This window comes from Leucoraja erinacea, chromosome 10 (assembly GCF_028641065.1).
Source record: "Leucoraja erinacea ecotype New England chromosome 10, Leri_hhj_1, whole genome shotgun sequence".
NCBI lineage: Eukaryota > Metazoa > Chordata > Chondrichthyes > Rajiformes > Rajidae > Leucoraja > Leucoraja erinaceus.
In genome coordinates this window covers 7,822,836-7,846,932 of record NC_073386.1, presented here as the reverse complement: position 1 = coordinate 7,846,932, position 24,097 = coordinate 7,822,836, and the positions used below count along the sequence as shown (strand labels likewise).

The 24,097-nt window shown below is 40.1% G+C and overlaps 1 protein-coding gene across 6 annotated transcripts in view; it reads left to right on the top strand.

Moving 5' to 3' along the window:
• Positions 1-24,097, top strand: part of znf644b (zinc finger protein 644b) — a 107,905-nt gene that overhangs the window by 64,196 nt on the left and 19,612 nt on the right. For 5 of the 6 annotated variants that reach the window (XM_055641380.1, XM_055641379.1, XM_055641378.1 and 2 more), the window contains one exon: positions 2,415-2,507. The exons of the other annotated variant lie outside the window; for it this stretch is intronic. In XM_055641380.1, the coding sequence (XP_055497355.1) occupies positions 2,467-2,507 (41 nt within the window). In that variant the 5' untranslated portion in view covers positions 2,415-2,466. The remainder of the gene's footprint in view (positions 1-2,414; positions 2,508-24,097) is intronic. 6 annotated transcript variants of the gene reach the window in all.

The window sequence follows — 24,097 nt, the reverse complement described above, 5'->3', positions numbered from 1 at the left end:
GTTTGGGGATGATCGAAGGGCCGAATGGCCTACTCCTGCACCTATTGTCTATTGACCCAAAACGTTGCTCATTATTTTTCTCCAGAGATGATGCTTCACCCGCTGAGTTACTCCAGCATTTTGTGTCCACCCTCTCTGATCACTATCTGTAAATAAATAGATACAGTTTGTACAGAGCAGCGAGGCCGGAGCCCTCGGCCAGCAGAGGTGGCGAGGCCGGACCCTCTGCGGGTCTGAGCCCGCAGTCAGTGGAGCCAACGGCTGACTGAGCATGTGGCTGAAGGAGCCTGGGTCGGAGCTCGAGCGCCGTAAGTCAATGGAGCCATGCGGCTGGGACCTGGCACAGCGCCACAGAGGCATCCGGAGAGGACCAGGCAGTGACATTGGAGAGGCCGACCGATAGACGAGGATGGACCACATGGAGTGAGGACGCCACTGCCGAGGGAAGTAACAAAGGAGGAGTCGAGGGGGGGCGCGCCGTGAATGAAGGGGAAGTACAATGGATAGTGGAGAACCCGGCATGGGGGAACTGCTGTGATGGAGGGGGAAGAACAATAGACAATGGAGGACCCGGCGGTGGGGAGGGGTGTGCCGTGAGGCAAGGGGACGAACAATGGGGACACGGTGTGGGGGGATCACTGCGAGGGAGGGGGAGAACAGTTTAAAATGGAGGTCCCGGCTTGGGGGGGGGGGGGGCACCATGAGAGTGTGGGGGGGGGGGGGGGGGGGAGAATGGTGGAAGGGAAGAACAAAGGGGGACCTGGCTCGGGTACTGTGTATACTTTGTAACTTTGTCAGCGCCCTTATGTGGCTACTATTTGCATACCTTGGGTATGCAAGCAAGGAATTTCACTGTGACTTATCACTTGTGACAATAAAGCATTCATTCATTCATTCACTCACTCATTCAGTTTATCATTAATCATTTGGAATATCCACATTAATAAAAGTACATTAATAAATCAAAGTGCATGGCTGATGTGATAACCAAAGCAGCAGAAATAAAAAACTTTTTAAAACTATATTTTTGGATGTTCTTTAGTCAGAGGTAAAAAGCTGTAAAATTCAAGCCCTGACAATGTCATAATTAAGTACAGACTCGATTGTTTTATTTGCCTATTAGTAGCTATACCTTGTAGTTACACAGCGCTAACTTTGTTTATTTTGGCAGGTATAACGCAAAGATGGATGTCTGTTTGCTTATAATCTTTGCAAAAAAACATCAATTAAATATTTGATTATTTCTTTGGTTTTATAAGCAAACTTTATGAAGCAACAGGGATACAATTTTATATTACACATGCCAAAAAAAACCAAAGTTATTTCCCCAATACAGACAAAGGTTATTATTCAGTTATTTTAAGGAATCAGAATTGTAAGTGGTTTGAAGCATGACATTCTTTGACACAGGACTTCAGATAGAAGAATGAAATGGGAAGCTATACAATCACTCAACAACTTGAGTCTCAGGATGATCAGGAGTTATAGAAAATGCTTCGAAATCTACGCAACAGTGTGATTTTATTTGGTGATATTGTTCGAAAGAGGCTGTACTTTTCTAAAACAATTGCATTTGAGTGTTAAATAGTGACATGTGAGAGTGTTGCCGACATATGTAAATTTTTATTTTTAAATATTAAATTGATAAGGGTATATTTATTTTGGGTCATGTTTTTTCCTTACATTTCCTTACGTTTTTATGCACTTCTGTTGAATGATTTTCACAACAAAAGGGTAGCTTCCTGAAGAGCGAATTTCTTTCATTGTAATTTTATTTTGATTTATTTCTATCTATCTGTTTCTTTAATGACTCTTGTTCAACCAAGATAGTAAGATTTATTTGCAGGCACTATCAGTATCAATTAATTGATGGCTTACTTTGAGTGGGAATGGGCCTATCGTGTACCAGTAATAGGAAATGTTTTCTTGCGCTAGTAAGCTGTACCACTGAGGCCAAGGCCACTGAGGGTAACAACTTAAGTGTCAATCATTGCTAAGATTCAAACAAAGATGGTTTAAATAACATTTCAGCATTCTATCACAAAGCCAATGCCCTAATGTGAACTAAGATTTCTGAATTGCATTTTACTAATACAATTGGTAACAAAAACATACTTTTCAAAATGAATGTGCTACATTTTAAACTATGAAAACAATTGAAGCTAAAATACATGTTCTCTATATTTGTACCTTTGAATGTATATTGCTGGGTTCTCTTTGTTTTTAGTTTTTTAGCTATCTTGTATCATTAGCATTTTAAAAGGCTGATTATCTGCAATGTTTGACCAACATATTTTGGAATATCCCTACTTTGGAAAGCCCACAATAAAAGGAAAATTATTATTTAAATTTGTTAAATGATGGATTGTTACTTTGGAAATGACGTGAATTCATATAATTTTGTTTTGAAACAGAATTTAAGACCGATATCGTTGGTGTTTAGTCCCTTTGGCCTCCAGCTACAACATGGCTTTGAAAGACACAGATGGGGCTGAGGAGTGTAAGGAGTAAGTGCACTTCATGTTTTGGTTGTGTTTAACAAAAAAAAGTAAAAAGGTTAACATCTAGAATTCTGAGTATTGTCAGATCTTAATGCTTTCAAATCATAAATATTTGAATGATTTTATTATCTCTAGTTTAGTTTCAAGACATGGTGCGGAAACAGGCCCTTCGGCCCACTGAGGCTGGACCAAACAGCGATCCTCACACACTAACACAATCCTACACACGATAGACAATTTTACATTTATACCAAGCCAATTAATCTACAAACCTGTACGTCTTTGGAATGTGGGAGGAAACCGAAGACCTCGGAGAAACCCCACGCAGGTCACGGGGAGAACGTACAAACTCCGTACAGACAGCACCCGTAATCAGGATCGAACCCAGGTCTTCTGTGCTGTAAGCTCTACCACAACATGCCGCCCATCTCTAAAACATTTCATTAAAACTATGGCGTTTTATTATGTATGTGCAAATCTTTTTATAGATTTAAAAAAATTGTTGCATTTCATTGCGATGGATCAATTTTATAACAAAATTAATGGTCCAAAATGTTAATGCTGCTGATTTTCCATTTAAATTAATTGAAGCACAGGAGGGTAGAATAGATCTAAAGATAACTGAACGAGTTAATAATGGAATGTCAAGGTCCCATATTTGGTGTTTCAATAAAAAAGAATAAAATATGGGCCTATATGGGTAAAATATTTGAAAAGTTGGAAAGTCCAGTAACATGGTGCACAACATCATAGAATATCGACCTCACAGGATGGGTCCCACACCGGCAATCCACAAGGTCTACTTCTGTCCCATTCGATGTCTCACTGTGCTAAAGGTTTCTGAAAGGAAATTGACTGCCCTTTAACAATTATTCAGGTCGTCAATATTTCTGAAATATGAGCTGATTCTGTAAAGTGGGTCTCCTCAAGAAAACCAAATGCATTAAAAGGAGCGGCAAGTGACGTTATTGGCAGAGGTGCATGGGGACCATGAAAGCTCTTTGGAAGCTGCATTCGTAGATCTGATGTAGGTCTCGATTCTCTCCACTCTATTCCCAGTCCTCCGCAACATTCCTGATCCTTGCAGCTCACCCGATGCTAGTGAAGGGCCTGAGACCAATAGAGCACCCGGGCACCATATCAGGCCCAGCCTGCTCCTGTAGACCCAAGTATAACTCCAGGTCCATATCCAGCTCTAGAGTCCTATTGCATTGGTGGGCATGGGTATACTCACTGGCATACTCTGTTTGTCATTGTACAATACTGGGGTATTTCACTGATGGGCACAGGCTAATCACATACAGGTGCACAACCTTTTATCCGAAAGCCTTGGGACCAGACACTTGTCAGATTTCGGACATTTTCGGATTTCCGAATGGAAGATTTTTAGTGTAGATTAGGTAGGTAGCGCGGGCGGCTTGAAAAGTCTAGAGCGGCTGCCTCCTCCCCGGAGACCGGGGAATCATTGTAAATCATTGCCCGCTCCCCGCTGGTATCCCAGCGCTGCGACGCCGCCGACTCCCAACATTCGCGGAGCTGGGGCTGCGGGCGTCTGGCCGCGGGCGGCGGTGGATTTGGAGCGCCTCGCAGCCAGGGGTAGAGTTGCCGGGGTCGGAGCTACAACCGGCGCCGCCCGCGGCTGGACGCCCGCAGCCCCAGCTGGGAGTTGGCGGCCACAGCGCTGCGGAGCTTACTGCATGGCGACCCGGTAAGGCATTGACCGCTCCCCGCCTCTCCGACCAGGTAGGGGACTAAGATTACCCCTTCGGGTCAAGTTTGGCGCCAAACGCGAGCTTTGGTGCGCAGACGACATCCTGGGGAAAAATGGCCGGTTTTCCGAGTTTTTCGGTTTCCGGAACTCCGGATAAAAGGTTGTGCACCTGTAATAACAATCCTACTGTTGCCATTTAACACTGGAAGGAATGCTGAGTCCCATGATGTCAGCGAAGAAGGCAGATGTTGATCTCCTGCATTTGTATGGAAAAGTGGAATAGTCCTTGATGGAAACAAGCCAGAATGCCGTTGAAAGAGCAATCCCTTTGTAATATTGAAAGGTAGGGGAGATGAGTCTGGTGTCATAAAGTTGCAGGTGTTAGAAATTACAGACTCTTGAATTGTTGAATAGGGGGCTGGTGGGGCAGGTCGAGAGCAAAATTATGGGAATTGGAATAGATGTAATTGTGGTGGAGTGGACCGCTAAAACAGAGCAGATGAGACTGAGACACTGGGAACATGAAATGTTTACAAGAATCCTTACAAGATGCGAGGTGGAATGGATTTTAGTCATGATGTCTTTGGAATACCCTCAACTATGCGGTTTCAATCAACCCAATTTTAAAATACAATTTTTAGAAAGTAATGCATGCTTGCAAACAAACATAAGAACATAAGAAAATAGGCAAGGAATAGTTACTTGACCCCCTCAAGTCTGCTCCACGATTCAATATGATCAAGACTGATCTGTCCCAGGTCTCATCACCTTTTCTTTGCAAAATTCCCATAGGCTTCAACACATGGTTTTTCAAAAATGTACCTATTTCCTGTTTAAATACTCCCAATAATTTTATTGGGTAGAGAATTCCATTGTTTTCCTCCCTTTTAGTGAGTCATGCCTCAGTTTTAAACGATTGTCCCCTTTTTGGAGATTCTACACTCTTAACATCTACCCTGTTATAGTGTCAGATAACACAGATACAACCCTTCAGTGCAAATCATCCGTGCCGAAGATGATGCCTCATCTAAGCTGTTTTGTTCTACAGAAAATCTATTCTTCTCTGGCCAGATGTTTATCCAGATGTTAAGAATTGAGATGTTGGAAGACTGAGCCATTCAGGATAAAAATGACAGGAGCGCTACACCAACTGAGTGGTTGTTTGAGTCTAATTATCCTGGACCTCTTGCGTTCATAGCGAGCTGATGAATTGTCATGAGCGCCCGAACACATGAAAATAGATGCAGGATAGGTTCACCTAGCACTCTCAAGCCTACCTCACCATTCAGTATGATCATGCTCGTCCTCCCTCGCCTCAACTTCTTCTCAGTGCCAGATTACCAAAGCCCTCAATCCCCCAATCCTTTTAAAAAGGTACTTAGTTCCTTTATAGATACGTTTAATGAGCTAGCCCCCAGAACTTCCCGGGTAGAAAATATGCGAGATTTTAATAGTTATTTAAATTTAAAACGGTAACATTTATTAAAGACATGTTAACCACAATAATTAAGAATGATAAGCTAAGTCTACATAAAAATAACTGAAATTACCTCAATCTTCAGGCCAGCCCTGCCATTCTAATCGATCTGGATTCTGAACCATTTTAGGAGAAGGCTGGCTGTGATGACAAAGATATGAACCAACAGCTGAGCACAGGGTCTAACAGAATATGAACCTTACAGTCAATTTGTTTCATCATCAATTCAGTGATTGGGAAGAAAACACAATCGCTAAGAAGTTTTTGATGTATTTAAAAAATGATTGATAACTTGACAAAGCTGGTGAAGAGTAGGGCTTACAGCTATTATGAGGAATCTGATGGAATGGAGGGGACAGGGAACGACTTTTGCAATATGCAGGGCAGGAAGAGTTACCTAGGCTGCAATCATATGGGCAAGATTGAAACTGAAGAGAGTCTTGACAAAGTTTGATTTTAAAAGAACGGTTGAAGGTTGATGGTGCAGTTTTATAGAGATATATAAAAATAAGGGCAGAGAGTGCTGTATACACATATAGTTATTCCTGCTTTGGTTCTGTGCACAAAACCTGACTGGAGATTCAAACGTGGGATTATGGGAGAGATGGGCTTTGGTTTTGATGATGCTTCTTTTACAAAGCAAAGAAATCTGTAAATGACATTGAATTATGGAAACAAAAAGAAAGTTAAACAATATTAAAAATGCACTTAATTTCATCAGGTGGCATTTCTATTTTAAGCTTGTTGTGGAAGGGTCAATAATTAAAGCGATTGGTGAATCTGTAAAGGGCGGCACTGTGGCACGGCGGCACTGCGTGTTAGAGTTGCTGCCTTACTGCACTTGCAGCGCCGGATACCTGGGTTTGTTCACGACTACAGGTGCTGTTTGTGCAGAGTTTGTACGTTCTTCCCGTGACCGTGTGGGTTTTTTTTCGAGATCTTCAGTTTCCTTCCATACTGCAAAGACGTTGAATTAGATTAAGTGGCTTGGTGCATGTGTAAAATTGTATTGTGTGTGTAGGATAGTGTTAGTGTGCGGGGATCGCTGGTCGGTGCAGACTCAGTGGGCCGAAGGGCATGTTTCTGTGCTGTATTTCTAAACTAAACTAAACCAAAAACTAAACCAACCGCTAATGCAGTGATTTAATTTAAAATTAATTTGAAGAGTTTGCCAATAACCACAGTTTTACATAATTAGCTAAAAATATTTTTATTTTAGCTTTTCAAGATTTTCTCCATTTCCACACAGGAAAATATTTAGTTGAAAATATAATTGCAGCTTTTGGCACCTATCACAGAATAAGATTACTCCGACTTGCATTCTCTAAACTAATATTCAGAAATTGGGTTCAAATCCCACCCTGGTTGCTTGAGAATTTTAATTCAATCTAAACAAAGAATAATTTTGGAAGTACACCGATGTAGCAGTGAAATGGCCACAAAGTAGTTAGATTGCTGCTTCATTACTGCATATGAGGAAAAACGATTTGATGGCTTTTGTTTGCTTTGGCTTCTATTTGACTCTTATACCACACAATTGTGGTTGAAAATTCATTGCGCTCTCCGACAACTCACGTGGGTAGCTAAGGTCAGTAGTAATTGACGGCTTTGTTTAATAATGCCAATCTCTCAAATGTAGTATCAATAGTTAACTTTGGGGTATGTTACTTTTAAGGCAGCATGGCAGCATGCTTTTTTGATCTTGCAGTTCCATATTAAAGGTGCCATCCTTGAGGTGACCTAGTGATTACGGACTTCAAAATAATTTACGTTCGTTTCACAGTTTAAAGTTACAGGCTTTTCTCCCGTGCTATTGCCGTGAGAGTTCAAAAATGCTTTGTTGCTGCTGCTTTATATTTAACATCCTAGTTTTAAGATTACCAGTAAGTTATCTTATTCTTTGGTTACACTTTTGTAGCTCACAAGGCAAACTAACAGTTTTTGTCAAAATGCGCTATTAGTGGATGGCTTGATCTTTAATCTCCATTTTTGGTGGCTGTCTATGATTAGTGGAGAACATACAGTGGTCTACTTTATATGCATACAGTCAGTAACGTGTTTTATTTGTAGGAAGGAACTACAGGTGCTGATATATACGAAAGATAGACACAAAGTGCTGGAGTAACTCAGCTGGTCAGGCAGCATCTCTGGAGCAAAAAGATGGGTGACGTTTTGGGTCGGGACACTTCTTCAGAGATGCCTGACCCACTGAGTTACTCCTGCACTTTGTGTCTAGCCTTGTTTTATTCATTTCTACGTCTGTATGCTGAAAGGATTGGCCATTGTTTTGAGAGGAAAGTTTTCCGATTGTCCCAGTGCACCCAAATAATTGAAAGTGTTGGAATTAATTAAGCATGCAGATTCGGTGGAAAGAAAAATGTTAGATCTAGGTAGGCTCATTTTCTATTTAGATTTATTTTTGCATCTGCAGTATTTTGAAGACATTCGACACACTGTAAAAAGGAAGCATAATTAGCTGATGGTGAATCCAGTAATTATCCAGAAAATCACTGAAATTTGGTGTTGCCCAGTAATTGCTCAATTTGCAAGAACGGACATAAAGCTCTTGTTGTATTTTGACTGGAACAAGAACAGGCAATTGTGAACTCTAGATGCCCCATTGTTCCACACGAACAAAAGAAATCCTCTATGTTTCATTTCTATCTCATTCATAGGATTCTCAGAAAGTAAAAATGAATCCTTTCAATATAATAAATAAACTCACTTTAACTCCTCACAAGTCATGATTATGCAGCATTAATGAGTAATGCCAGCCAGATCTTGCTTTTCTCTCTCAACTCGGGAAGCCAGATTCTTTACAGATTCAGCAAGATTCTAATTGATAGCCTGGTTGTTGAAAGAGATTTCAAGCTCAAAGGTTAGCACCATCTGTGGTTGATGCATTAGTGGCTTCCTGAAAAACACTATGAACCAAATTTGTATAATCTAAATACAGGAACTTGTCCATGTATGTGTTTGTTTTAGTATTAAAGTCAGATATGTTGCATTTTAAAGAGCTTTGTACACATTCCAGCCCAGGAACTTAAGCCAAAATGTATTAGAATACGTATAAAAAGAGTGGAATTTAATTTGTGTCATTTTGTATTTTCCTCTCTCAATTGTGGCCTTTCACTTATTAAAAAAAAAAGATCTGTGCATGCAATGACTTTTCATTCACTCAAATACTGCACGGGTGATTGGCCACAGCTATGGATGAATGGTGAAATAATCCGTTTGTTATTGAGAGTGAGGCATACCTGCTCTTCATTAATATAGTCACCATATTATAGTGGGACCCTCTACCTTTTCTGGAATGAGAAGATAAAGCCATAGTTGAGCGTTTCATATAAAAAAAGACACCCACTAACAGCTAACATCTTCTTCCAAATCAAGTTAATGTATCATACAATGATTTCTTGTGAGACTTTTATTTATTTAAATTTTTTTTATTTTTTTAAAGAATGCCAATGGTTATTTCTTCATGAAAAGCTTTCTCCTGATGTATATGTATGAGAATCATAAAAACTTCTAGCACGGAAGGAGACTGTTTAGTTCATTAGCTTTGCCCCTTCTGTCACAAGTTTCCACGAAACTCTGCAAATTGTCCCTTTCCCGTTTTGTTACGTTCTTCTGTAAAAGCCGCTGTACAGTTGGTCACAGCCACTTTTTAATACAAGGTATTCCAAAGTCTCTGCTGTCTGAAAATACTTATCTAAGAAAGCAGAACTACAGAACACAGAGGAGATATGGATGAGGGCTCCATCCACAACAGCAAGGGGGACAGATTTACTGAAGAAAGAAGACGTCTCTGATATCCAGGAGTGGAAAGCCTAATTTTGGGAGTTGGAGAAGTTGGAAAGGGTGCAGAGAAGATTTACGAGCATGTTGCCAGGACTCGAGAACCTGAGCTATAGAGAAAGGTTGAGACTCTATTCCTTGGAGTGCAGGAGGATATGGGGGTGTAGAAAATCATGAGAGGAATAGATTGGGTAGATGCACCAAGTCTCTTGCCCAGAGTCGAGGAATCGAAAACCAGATGACATAGGTTTAAGGTGAGGGGGGAAAGATTCAATAAGAATCTGAGGGGCACCTTTTTCATGCAGAGGGTGGTGGGTATATGGAACGAGCTGCCAGAGGAGATAGTTAAGGCATGTATTATCGCAACATTTAAGAAACATTTGGACAGGTACATAGATAGGGCAGGTTTGGAGGGATATGGGCCAAGCGCAAATAGGTGAAACTAGTGTAGATGGGACATGCTGGCCGGTGTGTGCAAGTTGGGGCAAAGCCCCTGTTTCCATGCTGTAAGACTCTCTGACTCTATGACTTGGAGAAAATCTCAGAGCTGATGAACCCTGGATGTTGCAGCCCTTTTCCAACATAGTAGTGGTCACAGGGAATAGAGGAGCTGCCAGAACATTTTGGTGATTTGTAATAGTGGATACATACTGATTAAACATACTGGAGTAGCAATAATACTGGTAATGCAGGTAATGATTGAGTCTAAAGTTTTGATTGAGTTTTCCACTCAAGGATGTGCTCTGCATGACAGAGATTTTCATTGTGCTTTACTCCTGCAGTTTTAAAGGGTAAGATAAATAATAGAATAATCCCCAGCTTTTGTTATTTTAATGTAAGGATGAAAAATTATTCAGGCTGATATTGTTTTGAAGACAATTATTTGGTATGCAGATTTAAGGCACTTTAACATTATATAAGCTGCAACAGACCTGTGCTTCCCCAAGTTGGCTGTCTCATTTGTCTTATTCCAGTAGCATTGCCTTGATGAGATTTTGCCAGATTTGTACTAATAAACCAACGAGTTGTAATGCGCATTATTCTGTAGTCTTTATTCACAAACTGGTGCTAAAGCGGTTTTAATTTATTATTTGCTAATAGAAAACAAAATGCACGGGTTTATATTCAAATGACAAATGCACACCTCATAAAAGCAATTTAATTCTTGCTGCTTGCATCAGTACTGGTTCATTGTTTTTCTTTACTGCAAGATTAACAGGACAGACTCATGTTTGTCCTGTCGCCAGAATATGTGATTTGTAGGGCAGCAGGCATGTTTTATTATGCTAAAGGAAATCTGTCAATAATTGTCATTAGCAAATCTCTCAAACAAAGTAGGTAGGTGTGGAAATCACATCAAATTTGAATAGAGGCAGCTCCTCTATTCTTGATCTTCTTAAAAAGGGAAACACTTTAGTTAAGAGAGGTAATTTTTATTACCCTAATACACACAGCCTTAAGTGGGACACTTGGAGTGTTCTTTTTAGTTTGTGTAAGAAACTTGAATGACTTCGACTAGAAAAGATTAGCTTCAATTGCATGCTTTAAAAACCACTATTGCTAAATAAAATCTAGTATTGAATTATGATATCAATGTTTTAAAACTCTGAAAATTCTGTATAATATGTAGCAGAAATGCTACAGTTATTTGGAAATTCACAGGATTTACAGAATTTAGCTTTGTTCTATTTTTAAATTGAATGGCTGTGCTGCAGAACTGCCAATTTGCAAAGAATTGCAATTACTTGATGAGAAAGGATTCACAATTCTTCTCCATGTTAATGTATGACCAGTGCTGCCATCTGTTTTCTTGTACGTTAGATCTAAAGCAGCCTTTTTGACCTTCTAGAAATGCACTTTGTGCTTGTAACTTGTGAAGGACACTTAAAATAATATTAAACTGATATCCATACTAATTCATAGGTTCAATGCTTTTAAGTTACACTCAAACATAATTTCAGTTTTTGGGAGCTTTGTTGAGCTTAGCCAGTAACAAGCCAATAATGTAATGTATAATGTAATGATGCAGCCCAGATGGTCTTTGCAAGCACATTAACAGGGGAAGGAACATTTTGAGGAGACTGAAGAGCAATATACATTTATTATGAGAATTTTGATTTCAAATATGGGGAATCACTGGAATTTACTCCAGATTCTTAAAGAAGTCCAGTTGAAGAAAAAATGTCCCACTGATCCTTCTGCTTGGATTGAGTAAACATTATTTGGGGAGCACTGGGAGGAGATTTCAAATAGAATGTTGTACGAACAGTACAATAGCTTTTATTAATGCTGTAGAAATGTAAGTACTCAATTTAGTTAACTAATATATACAAGGGAAGTTCAATCATACTAGCTAATCAAAATATTTTTTTTTAATTTAAAAGTCAAAGGTGTTTGCCACACCAACTGAGATTGCTGAGGCTTTAGATAGCAGGGAATATACAGTGAATGTACAGTGATAGAGTGAATGTAGAGTGCCCTCCATAATGTTTGGGACAAAGACCCATCATTTATTTATTTGCCTCTGTACTGCACAATTTGAGATTTGTAATAGAAAAAAAAAATCACATGTGGTTAAAGTGCACATTGTCAGATTTTACTAAAGGCCATTTTTATACATTTTGGTTTCACCATGTAGAAATTACAGCTGTGTTTAAACACAATCCCCCCATTTCAGGGCACCATAATGTTTGGGACACATGACTTCATGGGTGTTTGTAATTGCTCAGGTGTATTTAATTGCCTCCTTAATGCAGGTATAAGAGAGCTCTCAGCACAGTCTCCTTTCCTCCAGTCTTTCCATCACTTTCGGAAACTTTTATTGCTGTTTATCAACACGAGGACCAAAGTTGTGCCAATGAAAGTCAAAGAAGCCATTATGAGACTGAGAAACAAGAATCAAACTATTATAGAGACATCGGCCAAACCTAAAGCCTAACCAAAATCAACTGTTTTGAACATCATTAAGAAGAAATAGAGCACTTACTTCGAGCTTACTAATCTCAAAGGGACTGGCAGGCCAAGGAAGACCTCCACAGCTGATGACAGAAGAATTCTCGCTATAATAAAGAAAAATCCCCAAACACCGACAGATCAGAAACACTTCAGGAGTCAGGTGTGGATTTGTCAATGACCACTGTCTGCAGACGACGTCATGTACAGAAATCCAGAAGTTACACTGCAAGATGCAAACCACTGGTTAGCCGCAAAAATAGAATGGCCAGGTTACAGTTTGCCAAGAAGTACTTAAAAGAGCAACCACAGTTCTGGAAAAAGGTCTTGTGGACAGATGAAACAAAGATTAACTTATATCAGGGTGCTGGCAAGAGCAAAGTATGGAGGAGAGAAGGAACTGCCCAAGATCCAAAGCATACCACCTAATCTGTGAAACATGGTGGTGGGGATGTTATGGCCTGGTGCTGCTGAAGGTACTGGCTCACTTAGCTTCATTGATGATACAAATGCTGATGGTGGTAGCATAATGAATTCTGAAATGTATAGACACATCCTATCTGCTCAAGTTCAAACAAATGCCTCAAAACCCCATTGGCCGGCAGTTAATTCTACAACAAGACAATGATCCCAAACATACTCCTAAAGTAACAAAGGAGTTTTTCAAACCTCAAAAATTGTTAATTCTTGAGTGGCCAAGTCAATCAGCCGATCTGAACCCAATTGAGCATGCCTTTTATATGCTGAAGAAAAAACTGAAGGGGACTAGCCCCCAAAACAAGCATTAGCTAAAGATGGCTGCAATACAGGCCTGGCAGACCATCACCGAGAAGACACCCAACAAATGGTGATGTCCATGAATCGCAGACTTCAAGTAGTCATTGCATGCAAAGGATATGCAACAAAATACTAAACATGACTACTTTCATTTACATGACACTGCTGTGTCCCAAACATTATGGTGCCCTGAAATGAGGGGACTATGTATAAACACTGCTGTAATTTCATCATGGTGAAACCAAAATGTATAAGAATGGCCTTTATTTAAAATCTGACAAAGTGCACTTTAACCACGTGTATATTTCTATTACAATTCTGAAATTGTGGAGTACAGAGGCAAATAATTAAATGATGGGTCTTTGTCCCAAACATTATGGCGGGCACTGTAGAATACCTGAATTTTCAAGCATCGGATGATGCAGTATTGCACAAAGATTAGGTAAATTAAAGGCTTGTGGGTAGGTTAAATCTATTTGTATCGATAGAAAATTAGTTAAAGGATAAAAAACACTGCAGGTATAAACTGTGATTGAAAAATAAGAGTCTATAGCCAAGGGGTATAGTTTCACAATACCATTTAAAAACCTGAAACCTTAACTTTCCTTTTTTCGCAGTTGCGACCTAAACTCCCGAATTTTCCATTTTTATTCTAGTAGATAGATTTCACATTGGTGACATTTATTGATAACTACCTTGATCAATACCATTATTCACATTTTATATTAAATGATTTGGATTTTATATTAAATTAATTGGTAAAATATTGAAGTCTGCTGATTATTAAGTGCTAGCTGAAAAGTGGCTTATGAGGGCCCAAAGAGCATGCAACTATAAAGGAAATAGCAAGAAGTGTGGAAAAAATGTGAGATTACTTATTTTGCAAGAAAGAGTAGACAACATACTACTTTATATGCAGTTAGAATCTCGTGACTGTTTGCACAGGCTATGGGATAAGATAACATCACATCTGTAGTAACTGAATTAGCTGTGCCTCTGTGTCAAGCAATTCCAGTAAAGTTACAACATTGGCACCTACCTGACAATGTCCAGCCATGTTCTGTTCACGAAAAAAATAGGATAAATCCTATCTGGCTAATTATTGCCCTGTTGATCGATTGTTAACAGCAAGTGATGGAAGCCTTCATCAATAGCACTAACTAGTATCATTTCCGTGCCGATAATTTACTCAATGATGTTTGGGTTTATTATTGCCGCAAGGTACAGTGATAGACTTTGTTTTGTCTGCTATCCATACCAAATAGATATACCATGCATAGATACAATCTGTTCAAACTCAAATAAAATAGATAGAGCAATGGAGAGGATACAGAGTGCAGAATATAGTTTTCAACATTGAAGCACGCTATAGCGCATCAGTTCCTTTGATAAAGTCCAGACTGAAACACAGACTTGGTCAAAAGTGGATTTAACAAATAAATTCTGGATGTGGGTTGAGAGTTAAGGTAGCATTTTTTGTTCTACGATTTATCATGGAGCCTGATGGCACTTGAACATCAAAGAGAAAGCACTCCATGCCTTGCACAAAGGAAGATGATAGCGTTTGATGGAGATCTATCAACTCGTAAGGAATAGGAGTAGAATTAGGCCATTCGGCTCATCAAGTCTACTCCGCCATTCAATAATGGCTGATCTATCTCTCCCTCCTAACCCAATTCTCCTGCCTTCGTCCCATAGCCTGTGAGACCCATACTAATCAATTAGCCCCTTGACATCAGTGCATTATTTCCTCAGGGTAGTGTCCTAGGCATAACCATCATCACCTGCTTCATGGATGACCATCCACACTACATAAGGTCATGTGCGAATGTTAATGACATATATTAATGACATTCAATCAATCCAGAAAGCCCAATCTGTTTGGACTTTTAAGAAAATCAGAATGGCAAATGGTCCCAAATAGGATGGGAAATCATTTTACCAATTTCTGTATTGGTAATGGCAGTCATTAAATAAAGCTGCCAAAATAAGGGTAATGGGCCTGTCCCACTTAGGTGACGTTTTAGGTGACCGCAGGAGACTATGCAGTCGCCACATGTTCGCGGGTAGTTGCCGGGAAGTCGCCTTCATGGTCGTGAGGAGTTCCCGCATTCTGGGAACTACTCGCGGCCTCATTATGGTTGCCGTGAATTTTTCAACATGTTGAGAAATTAGCGGCGACTAGCATTAAGCCGCCATGGTGAGTAGCGAGAATTCTCGAGCCTTAGGTGGGTCGCTAGGAGTATCTATACTCCTCTGGCATAGCAGTAATGGGTAATTCTCTCATTTTTGAAGAAATATTAGAAGTATGTCGCACTTATAATTCCAAGCATGCATTAGAAGTATGTCCCCAATGGGTTTCCAGGATGTCGGAGGTTCTCGTAGGTTGTAGCCCGTGCTGACTGGTGAATGTCATTGGCTCATTGGGGAAAAAAAGGTAAGCAGTAGTTTTCAGAACCAAGGATAACTGACCGGTAATGTTAAATGTCCGCCGAGCTTCACAGCCGTGTATCTCTAGCTTCATAAAAGTTGTCTCCACTCCTTCTCCCCTTCTCCCCCCTCTTTTAAAAGACCTACCGTCCACTGTGCTTTAGCCGTCTTTTTGCAGCGCCAACTTTCTTGTTCATCGCGGTTTGCGTCTGTTTAACCTTGGCTTTGCACCATGTGAATTTTTTAGACAGCGCTCCTCCCGCTTGCCCTGTCACCCGCCTGCATAACGGGCTGGTGAAGGAAGCGATGAGTTTGCGTGTTCCACTCTGACAGTCGCCTTTCCAGTTGCCGGTTTTTCAGGCGACTGCCGGCAACTTGACAGTCGCTGGCAGTCCGCTGAAAAATCGCCTATGTGGGACAGGCCCATTAGACAATAGCCAAAGGTGCAGGAGTAGGCCATTTGGCCCTTCAAGCCAGCACCGCCATTCAATTTGATCATGATTGATCCCCCCAATCAGTACCCCGTTCCTGCCTTCTCCCCATATCCCCTGACTCCGTTATCTTTAAGAGTCCTATCTAGCTGTCTCTTGAAATTATCCTGAGAACCGGCCTCCACCGCTCTCTGAGGCAGAGAATTCTACAGACTCACAACTCTCTGTGTGAAAAAGTGTTTCCTCGTCTCCGTTCTAAATGGCTTACCCCTTATTCTTAAACTGCATCCCTGGTTCTGGACTCCCCCAACATCGGGAACATGTTTCCTGCCTCTAGCGTGTCCAAACCCTTAATAATCTTATATGTTTCAATAAGATATCCTCTCATCCTTTTAAATTCCAGAGTATACAAGCCCAGCTGCTCCATTCTTTCAGTGTATGACAGTCCCGCCATCCCGGGAATTTACCTTGTAAACCTAGTATATGCAAACCTAGTATATTAGTATATGTGAAGATATGAGATTGCTTATTCCCTATCACTGGAAGACTCATGCTGCATGCTAGGAATTATGTGTGCGACATACTTCTAATATTTCTTCAAAAATGTAAATGCCATTGCCAAGAGAGTATTACCCATTACTGCTATGCCAGAGGCATTTTATTTATCGATTTTATGTATGCGGATGCATTCGGATAGGAAAGTTTAAAGTATGTGGTTCAGAAGTGGGCAAATAGGACTAACTTGGATGAAGTATCTTCGTCAGCATGGATGACTTCACCGAAGGGCCTGTTTCCGTGCTGTATGACTCTGATACAGAAACATTAATAACACGTAAAAATTCTAAGAAAGCAGATTGCATGTCGACCTCCCTGGTGGAATAAAACTGGGTGAAAAAAAGGTCTTACCTTCCACTACCCGCCACCTCCGGCAACCACCTTCAACTAGCATCGCAACCGGCTTCGACTAAAAATTTAACGATTAATGGCAACCTATTTTTATTCGCGACCGGTTTTGAATTTTTTGAAATAATCGAGGAACATAGAAGAAGCGAAAACCACTTTCGACCATTAGGGAGACTGACAAAACCCCCGGGAACCGCACGGAAACCTTGGGTGGGGCGCAAAGTTGTTGGCGGCGCGACTCACCCGTTGCAGCGGCCCCTACAGCCTGTCTGTCTTTTTTTAATTTTTTGTCTAGTTAAATGTAGTGTTGGTGTTTTTTTAATACTGGTTTTAAATGTGTATATGTGAGGGGCGGGGGGGGGGGGGGGACTGTTTAAAATCTCTTCCCTGTCCGGGAGACCCGACCTTTTCCCTGTTGGGTCTCCGTTGTCGTTGGGGCCTAGCACCGTGGAGTGGCCTCCAACCTGAACGACCCGGGGGCTCGGGAGATTGCGGAGCTGCCGACTACTCACCATCTTGGGGCTAGCCGGACTCAGAGCGTGGGGAGCGGCGGTGACTCGCTGCTGCGACTCGACTCCTGGGGCTCGGAGGCTCCAGCTACAGCCACAGGTCTGGTGGACTGGGACATCGGGAGCTCGCGGGTTCGGGGGGAGAGACCGCTTCCTGGAGCTCCCGCAACGCGACTTCTCCAGCCCGTGTCGCGGAATTGGAAAGACCCGGAGCGGGGACGTAAATCGCCCGCCCGGCACGGCCTAAAATGGCCGTGGGACTTAGCATCGCCCGCCTGGGGCTTGGACATCGGGAGAGAAATGGAGAACAGGGGAGAGAAAAGACTTTGCCTTCCATCACCGTGGGTTCACTGTGATGGATGTTTGTGTGAATTAAATTGTGTGTATGTCTGTAGGAAATTGTCTTTGTTTGTATGGCTGTGGAAACGGAATTTCGTTTGAGTCTCACTGAGGCTCAAATGACAATAAATGGTATTGTATTGTATTAAAGTCTCCAGAGGTTTCCGATCAGGTTTCCTAAGTGGGACAGGGGCATAAGGTGCGTAGAAGACATGTCAATTGGTAGCAAAGTTATGCATTCTTGTACTCTTATATGTGTATGACCGCATATTAAAAAAACAAATTTTTTCAGCAAAATGGCACTGCGTAAAAATACTGATTTCCTCAGCAAAATACTGATTTTCACTTACTGGAATACTGAAATGCTCTGACAAAACTTGGCAGCTCTGCATTGGCAATAGGATGGTTCAGTTACCTGATACAATGCATTCAGAAAGTATTCAGACCCCTTCACGTTTTCCACATTTTGTTATGTTACACCTTATTCTAAAATGGATTAAATTATTTTTTTAATCATCAATCTACACACAATACCTCAGAATAAAAAAGGGAAAACAGGTGTTTAGAAAATTTTGCAAAGTAATTAAAAATAAATAACTGAAATATCACATTTACGTAAGTATTCAGACCCTTTGCTATGAAATTCAAAAATGAGCTTCGGTGCATTCTGTTTCCATTGATTATCATTGAAATGTTTCTACAACTTGATTGTAGTCCACCAGTGGTAAATTAAATTGAAAGTACATGTTTCGGAAAGGCACACACCTGTCTATATAAGGTCCCGTAGTTAACAGTGCATGTCAGAGCAAAAACCAAGCCATGAAACAAAGGAATTGTCCGTAGACCTCCTAGACAGGATTATGTCGAGACACAGATCTGGGGAAGGATATAAAACTATTTCTGCAGCATTGCAGGTCCCGAAGAACACAGTGGCCTTCGTCATTCTTAAATGGAAGAACTTTGCAACCATAGAGCTAGCCGCCTGGCCTAACTGAGAAATCGGGGGAGAATGGCCTTGATCAGGGAGGTGACCAAGAACCCGATGGTCACTCTGATAGAGCTCTAGAGTTCCACTGTGGAGATGGGAGAAGGACAACTATATCTGCAGCACTCCACCAATCAGGCCTTTATGGTGGAATGGCCAGACAGAAGCCACTCCTCAGTAAAAGGCACATGACAGCTTGCTTGGAGTTTGCCAAAAAGCACCTAAACAAGATTCTCTGGTCTGATGAAACCAAGATTGCCAAGTGTCACGTCCGGAGGAAACCAGGCACCGCTCATCACCTGGCCAATACCATACCTACGGTGAAGCATGGTGGTGGCAGCATCATGCTGTGGGGATGTTTTTCAGTGGCAGGAACTGGGAGACTAGTCAGGATTGAGGCAAAGATGAACAGAGCAAAGTACAGAGAGATCCTTAATGAAAACCTGCTCCAGAGCGTTCAGGACTTCAGACTGGGTCAGATGTTCACCTACCAACAGGACAATGACCCTAAGCACACAGCCTAAGACAAGTCTGAATGTCCTTGAGCGGCCCAGCCAGAGCCCGGACTTGAATCCAATCCAATATCTCTAGAGACCTGAAAATAGCTCTGCATCGACGCTCCCCACCCAATCTGACAGAGCTTGAGAGAATCTGCATAGAAGAATGGGAGAAATTACTCAAATACAGGTGTGCCAAGCTTGTAGCATCATACCCAAGAAGACTTGTGGCTGTAATCACAGCCAAAGGTGCCTCAACAAAGTACTCAGTTAAGGGTCTGAATACTTATGTAAATGTGATATTTCAGTTATTTATTTTTAATTACTTTGCAAAACTTTCTAAACACCTGTTTTCACATTTATTATGGGGTATTGTTTATTGATGATGAAAAAAAAGAATTTAATTCATTTTAGAATAAGGCTGTAACGTAACAAAATGTGGAAAAAGTGAAGGGGTCTGAATACTTTCTGAATGCTCTGTATAGAGCTGTGAATAAACTGTTCCTGAACCTGGAGGTGTGCGATTTAACATTTCTGTACCTCTTGCCTGATGGGAGAGGGGAGAAGAGAGACTCGTCCTTAATTAAGCTGATGACCTTGCCGAGGTAGTGTGAAATGTAGATGGAGCAAATGGAAGGGAGATTAGGTTGCATGATAATCTGAGGTTAGACGGCTGGTTTCTGTGGTTTCTGCACTAGCATTTTGCTTCTTTCTTGAAGATGGTCAAAATTATGCTAACTGAGATGTCCTGTCACATGCATGCTAGATCTCAAGCATGGTGCAAAGCTCATGGTCTACCAGTAACCGGGATCCTGCCCATATGTGTGCCTCTTGGCCGCAGACTACCTACATTGAGCACTGCAGAGCACTAAAGTCTCTGAAAAACTCTCCAAGTTAACCAGTGGGTTAAGCAAATCAATATCAGCATTTCTCATAAGCCAAAATGATCAGCATTGTGACCCCATTTACACTGACAGCTTTGATGGATGGCCATGTAATGTAGATCTTACACCAAAACTCACTGTTTCAAGCTCAGTAAAGGAAAGAGTTTACCCAACGGACAGATGAAACTGTTCAAGAAAAACATGTTTGCAAAGTTGTACAGCCCTCCGAACTGATGATTTTGGTGGGGACATTACAACCTGGCCCATGACCATTTAAAATGAAAGGGAGCATTTGCAATGGATTTGAGAACCTCAAATCCCTATACTTGGAATGTACAGAAACACAAGCAGTGGAAGAAGCTTCAATGCTGTTCACCTGAATGAATGAATTAATACATTTATTGGCCAAGTATTCACATACAAGGAATTTGCCTTGGTGCTCCGCCCGCAAGTAACAACATGACATACGATGACAGTTAGGAATGACACATAAAACATTAACCATGTTTTAAGGCATCTCCTACTTCACCTATGGCAGAATGTGCTGGTCCTATTAGCCTCATCAGCCACCTGACAATCCACTGTACTGGAATGGAAGGAGGTTATCCTAGATGCCAAGACAATTCTTAAGATGAACTATAGATGAGATTTCTTACTTCCTGACCAAATAATCTCATTCCTCTTTTGTCCACATTTGTACTCCTTTTGTGTTCTTGGAAACCATGGATGACTGCCAGTCATGTTTTATTAGCTGTTTTTTGTGCCTTTGTTTGCTTTTCATCACTCATTCTTGTACCATGGTGTTTTGTTATTAGTAGGTCAGAAAATCAATGATACAGCAATAGATGTATCCAATTTTTAATTTTTAAAATAAATTAATTGAAGAACCTTCCAACGCACCATATTCTAGTTATCGAGTTCAGCTTCAGGCAGTTTGTTTCTGCTGTGTATGGATGGGACCCAGGTCTTCACCTCACTGGCTCTTTAAGACGCCATCTGCAATATACTGATCATTGCAATGTCAGCGTGATAATTTATGCATGACTATTCTGTTATTTTTATCAAGCAGGATAGAGAAGGAAGGAGAAAGGAACATACAGGTTTCCAGGATCACTGTGCCTGAGCTAGCTGAAGAAAACTAATAGATGATATTCCAAATTATTTTGTTATAAAGACTTAATCATAGCTCAACCCCAACACTATGTCATGGTGACTTTCAGAGGAATGATGCAGCAGGTTGAAATTTGTCTAAAAGGCAAAAATAAGTTTTAAAATAGAGGCGATGAGCATTATGCCTTGTGTAGCTTCCAATGTGTGTTTTATTATATTGATCTTATTAATTGAACATTACAATGTGCAGTTGGCCCTTAATTTTATGAAACACATTGATACATGTAATATTGAGACACAACTATAAATTGATATATGTGATGATCAGTATTACAATTACTTGTTGAAACTATTTGCTTGTACTAACTTTATTGAATAATTTCATCAATTTGTGCATGGATTCTTTGTTGAAATATTAGTCAAAAATAATCATAAAATTGCCCTTTAAGCAAACCATGTTTATTTAATTTTAGATTACTATTCCATCATAAATAATGGTTAGAGGACAAAAAGTGGGCAACATAGCTCTGATGACAGAAAGGTTGTACTTAATCTGCTTTACTAAATGACCCAGGAAGGCTGCTCAAAGGGATTACAGAATAATTATGTTAATATGCAATTATCACCTCATTTTTTCTGCATTACCCTCAAGATGTAGTGCAATATGGGTGTTATAGCAAGTGCTGATAGTTTGCAAAAATACTGACATTTGAGATTTCTAAGGAAAGTCAATAAGGATAACTTCATTATGGTCTCTTATCATAATGGAAAAAAATTCTGACCTTTATATACATGTTTTGTTTATGAGTCTGTGTTCTGTTTGTGATTTGGATGCATAGCTAGGAAGGTAACTGCATTCATTGCTGTATTAAAGGGAATGCAGCACATGCTGCAAGGTCTGCATTTTCAACAATATTTTATGTTGTAATTTGTGAATTTAATGACTTGTCAAACACCCCAATAATGAGTGCACAAAGAATTCATACTGCTGCTTTATGTTTATATTGCACTGGTATCTTTTAATTTTGTTGATTTTTATTATCCTTACAAAATTTAATTAGATGATTTCATCCTCCTACAGCCCCGGACATTGATTTAAAAGCACATAAGGTTGTGAGGTTATAGGACTTGGATGTGTCGTCTCTGTAACTTGTAGATAAAGCTGTTAATATAAAACTTCTAATGATGAGAACAGCAATCTGAGACCATTCGTGATTTTGTGAGGGTTTGCCATCCTGCTGTTCAGAGGGTACCGCCGAAGTTTGCTTTAAGTGGGAAACGTCTGTTCTTTCTTTGAACCCCTAACACCAGAACAGATGGGTAGAATATGGAGCACGGAAGGTTTTACCTCTGAGGTGGTAACAGTGAAGCCACCACTCATTAACACTGAATTTACCACTTCGTTAGCAACGTTGCTTCCTGTTGAGAAAAGCTAGTTCAGGTACAGCATATTAAATTAACTGAGCATACATTTGGCTATGGATCTTGGACACCAGAGTCATTTTGAAATTAAAGCTTTCACCATTTCTGTGTGTGTTTCAGCTGGTTTTAAATGCTTGTTATTTTTTTTTGTTTGATTACAAATTAAATGAGAGCTTTTGGAAGGAAGGATGTGTTATAAAACTCCCATTGCTCACTGTCACAGCAATTAATTTTACAGCACTTGTTCTGTACAGGTTGCTCATATTGATTAAAATCAGTTAAGGTAAATGAGACAAACATTATAGCATTTCCAGGCTTGTTTTCCTATTCATTGACATTTTCAGTCGTGATTCTTAGCACCTGTTTGTACGTGCCCACCCCTTAGCTTCTGCTGCGTATTTAACACAGAGACTCATGCTGGGAACTGTTTTAGCACCATTTTAGAGTGATAACATTGAATATGATCTCATTGGAAGTGTATTTTGTTCCCATGGAAATTGGTCAATTTTAGCAGCAGCTGAGAGTTTTGAAGGGGAAACAGGAAGGTTGTAACTAAAATGTGTGGAATTTTGATTCTTCACACATAATTAAAGTCCCCAGTATTTGAGAACGACAGCAGGAATCGTTTTTCTTCAGCAACAGACAAGATGTAGATGTAATAGTTGTTGAAACCACTAATCTCTTGGTTGATGAAGCAGTTGCACCTTTTAACTCAGTTGATTTAAGTCTTTATAATTATTTTATTCATATAGTTAAACTAAGGTAAAATGTTATAAATAAAATTTAATTGTCTGTTTTAAGGATTCAGTTGAGCAGTGTTTGAATAATATATAATTGAATGTATTCTCAAAATTTTGAATGATTTATAAGCCTGTGATGGCTTATAGGTTAAACTTATTTCATAATTTACCAACATTTGATTCCATTCTGTTTATATAATACACAATAGATCACCAATAGAAAACTGTAGCTTAAATGTATTTTATATTTACACAAATTCTTGTGTAAAAAAATGTATTTATCTTTTTTCTGTGTCTACAAATACATAATTTGTAATATACCAAGGGAATAAAGTAGTATAAGGAGCTCACACTTTAGTGTTCAGCAAGATTATAATTTAATTGGCATTTAAATTTATTATAGGTTTGCTTACCAGGTTAACCCAAAGCCTCTGGGTTATACGTTTGTCTTGGGGATCTCTATTATGGATGTGATTTTATTGCGTTGAAGCATAAAAGGCCTGCCTTGAACCTTGATAATGCTGTAACCGCAAAAAATATAACTTGCCTTTGTGCATTGTTTTATTACTGATAATAATTGTATTGTTCCTTGCAGCCATTTTAATTTTTAGAGAGTTATTGAATTTTAAGA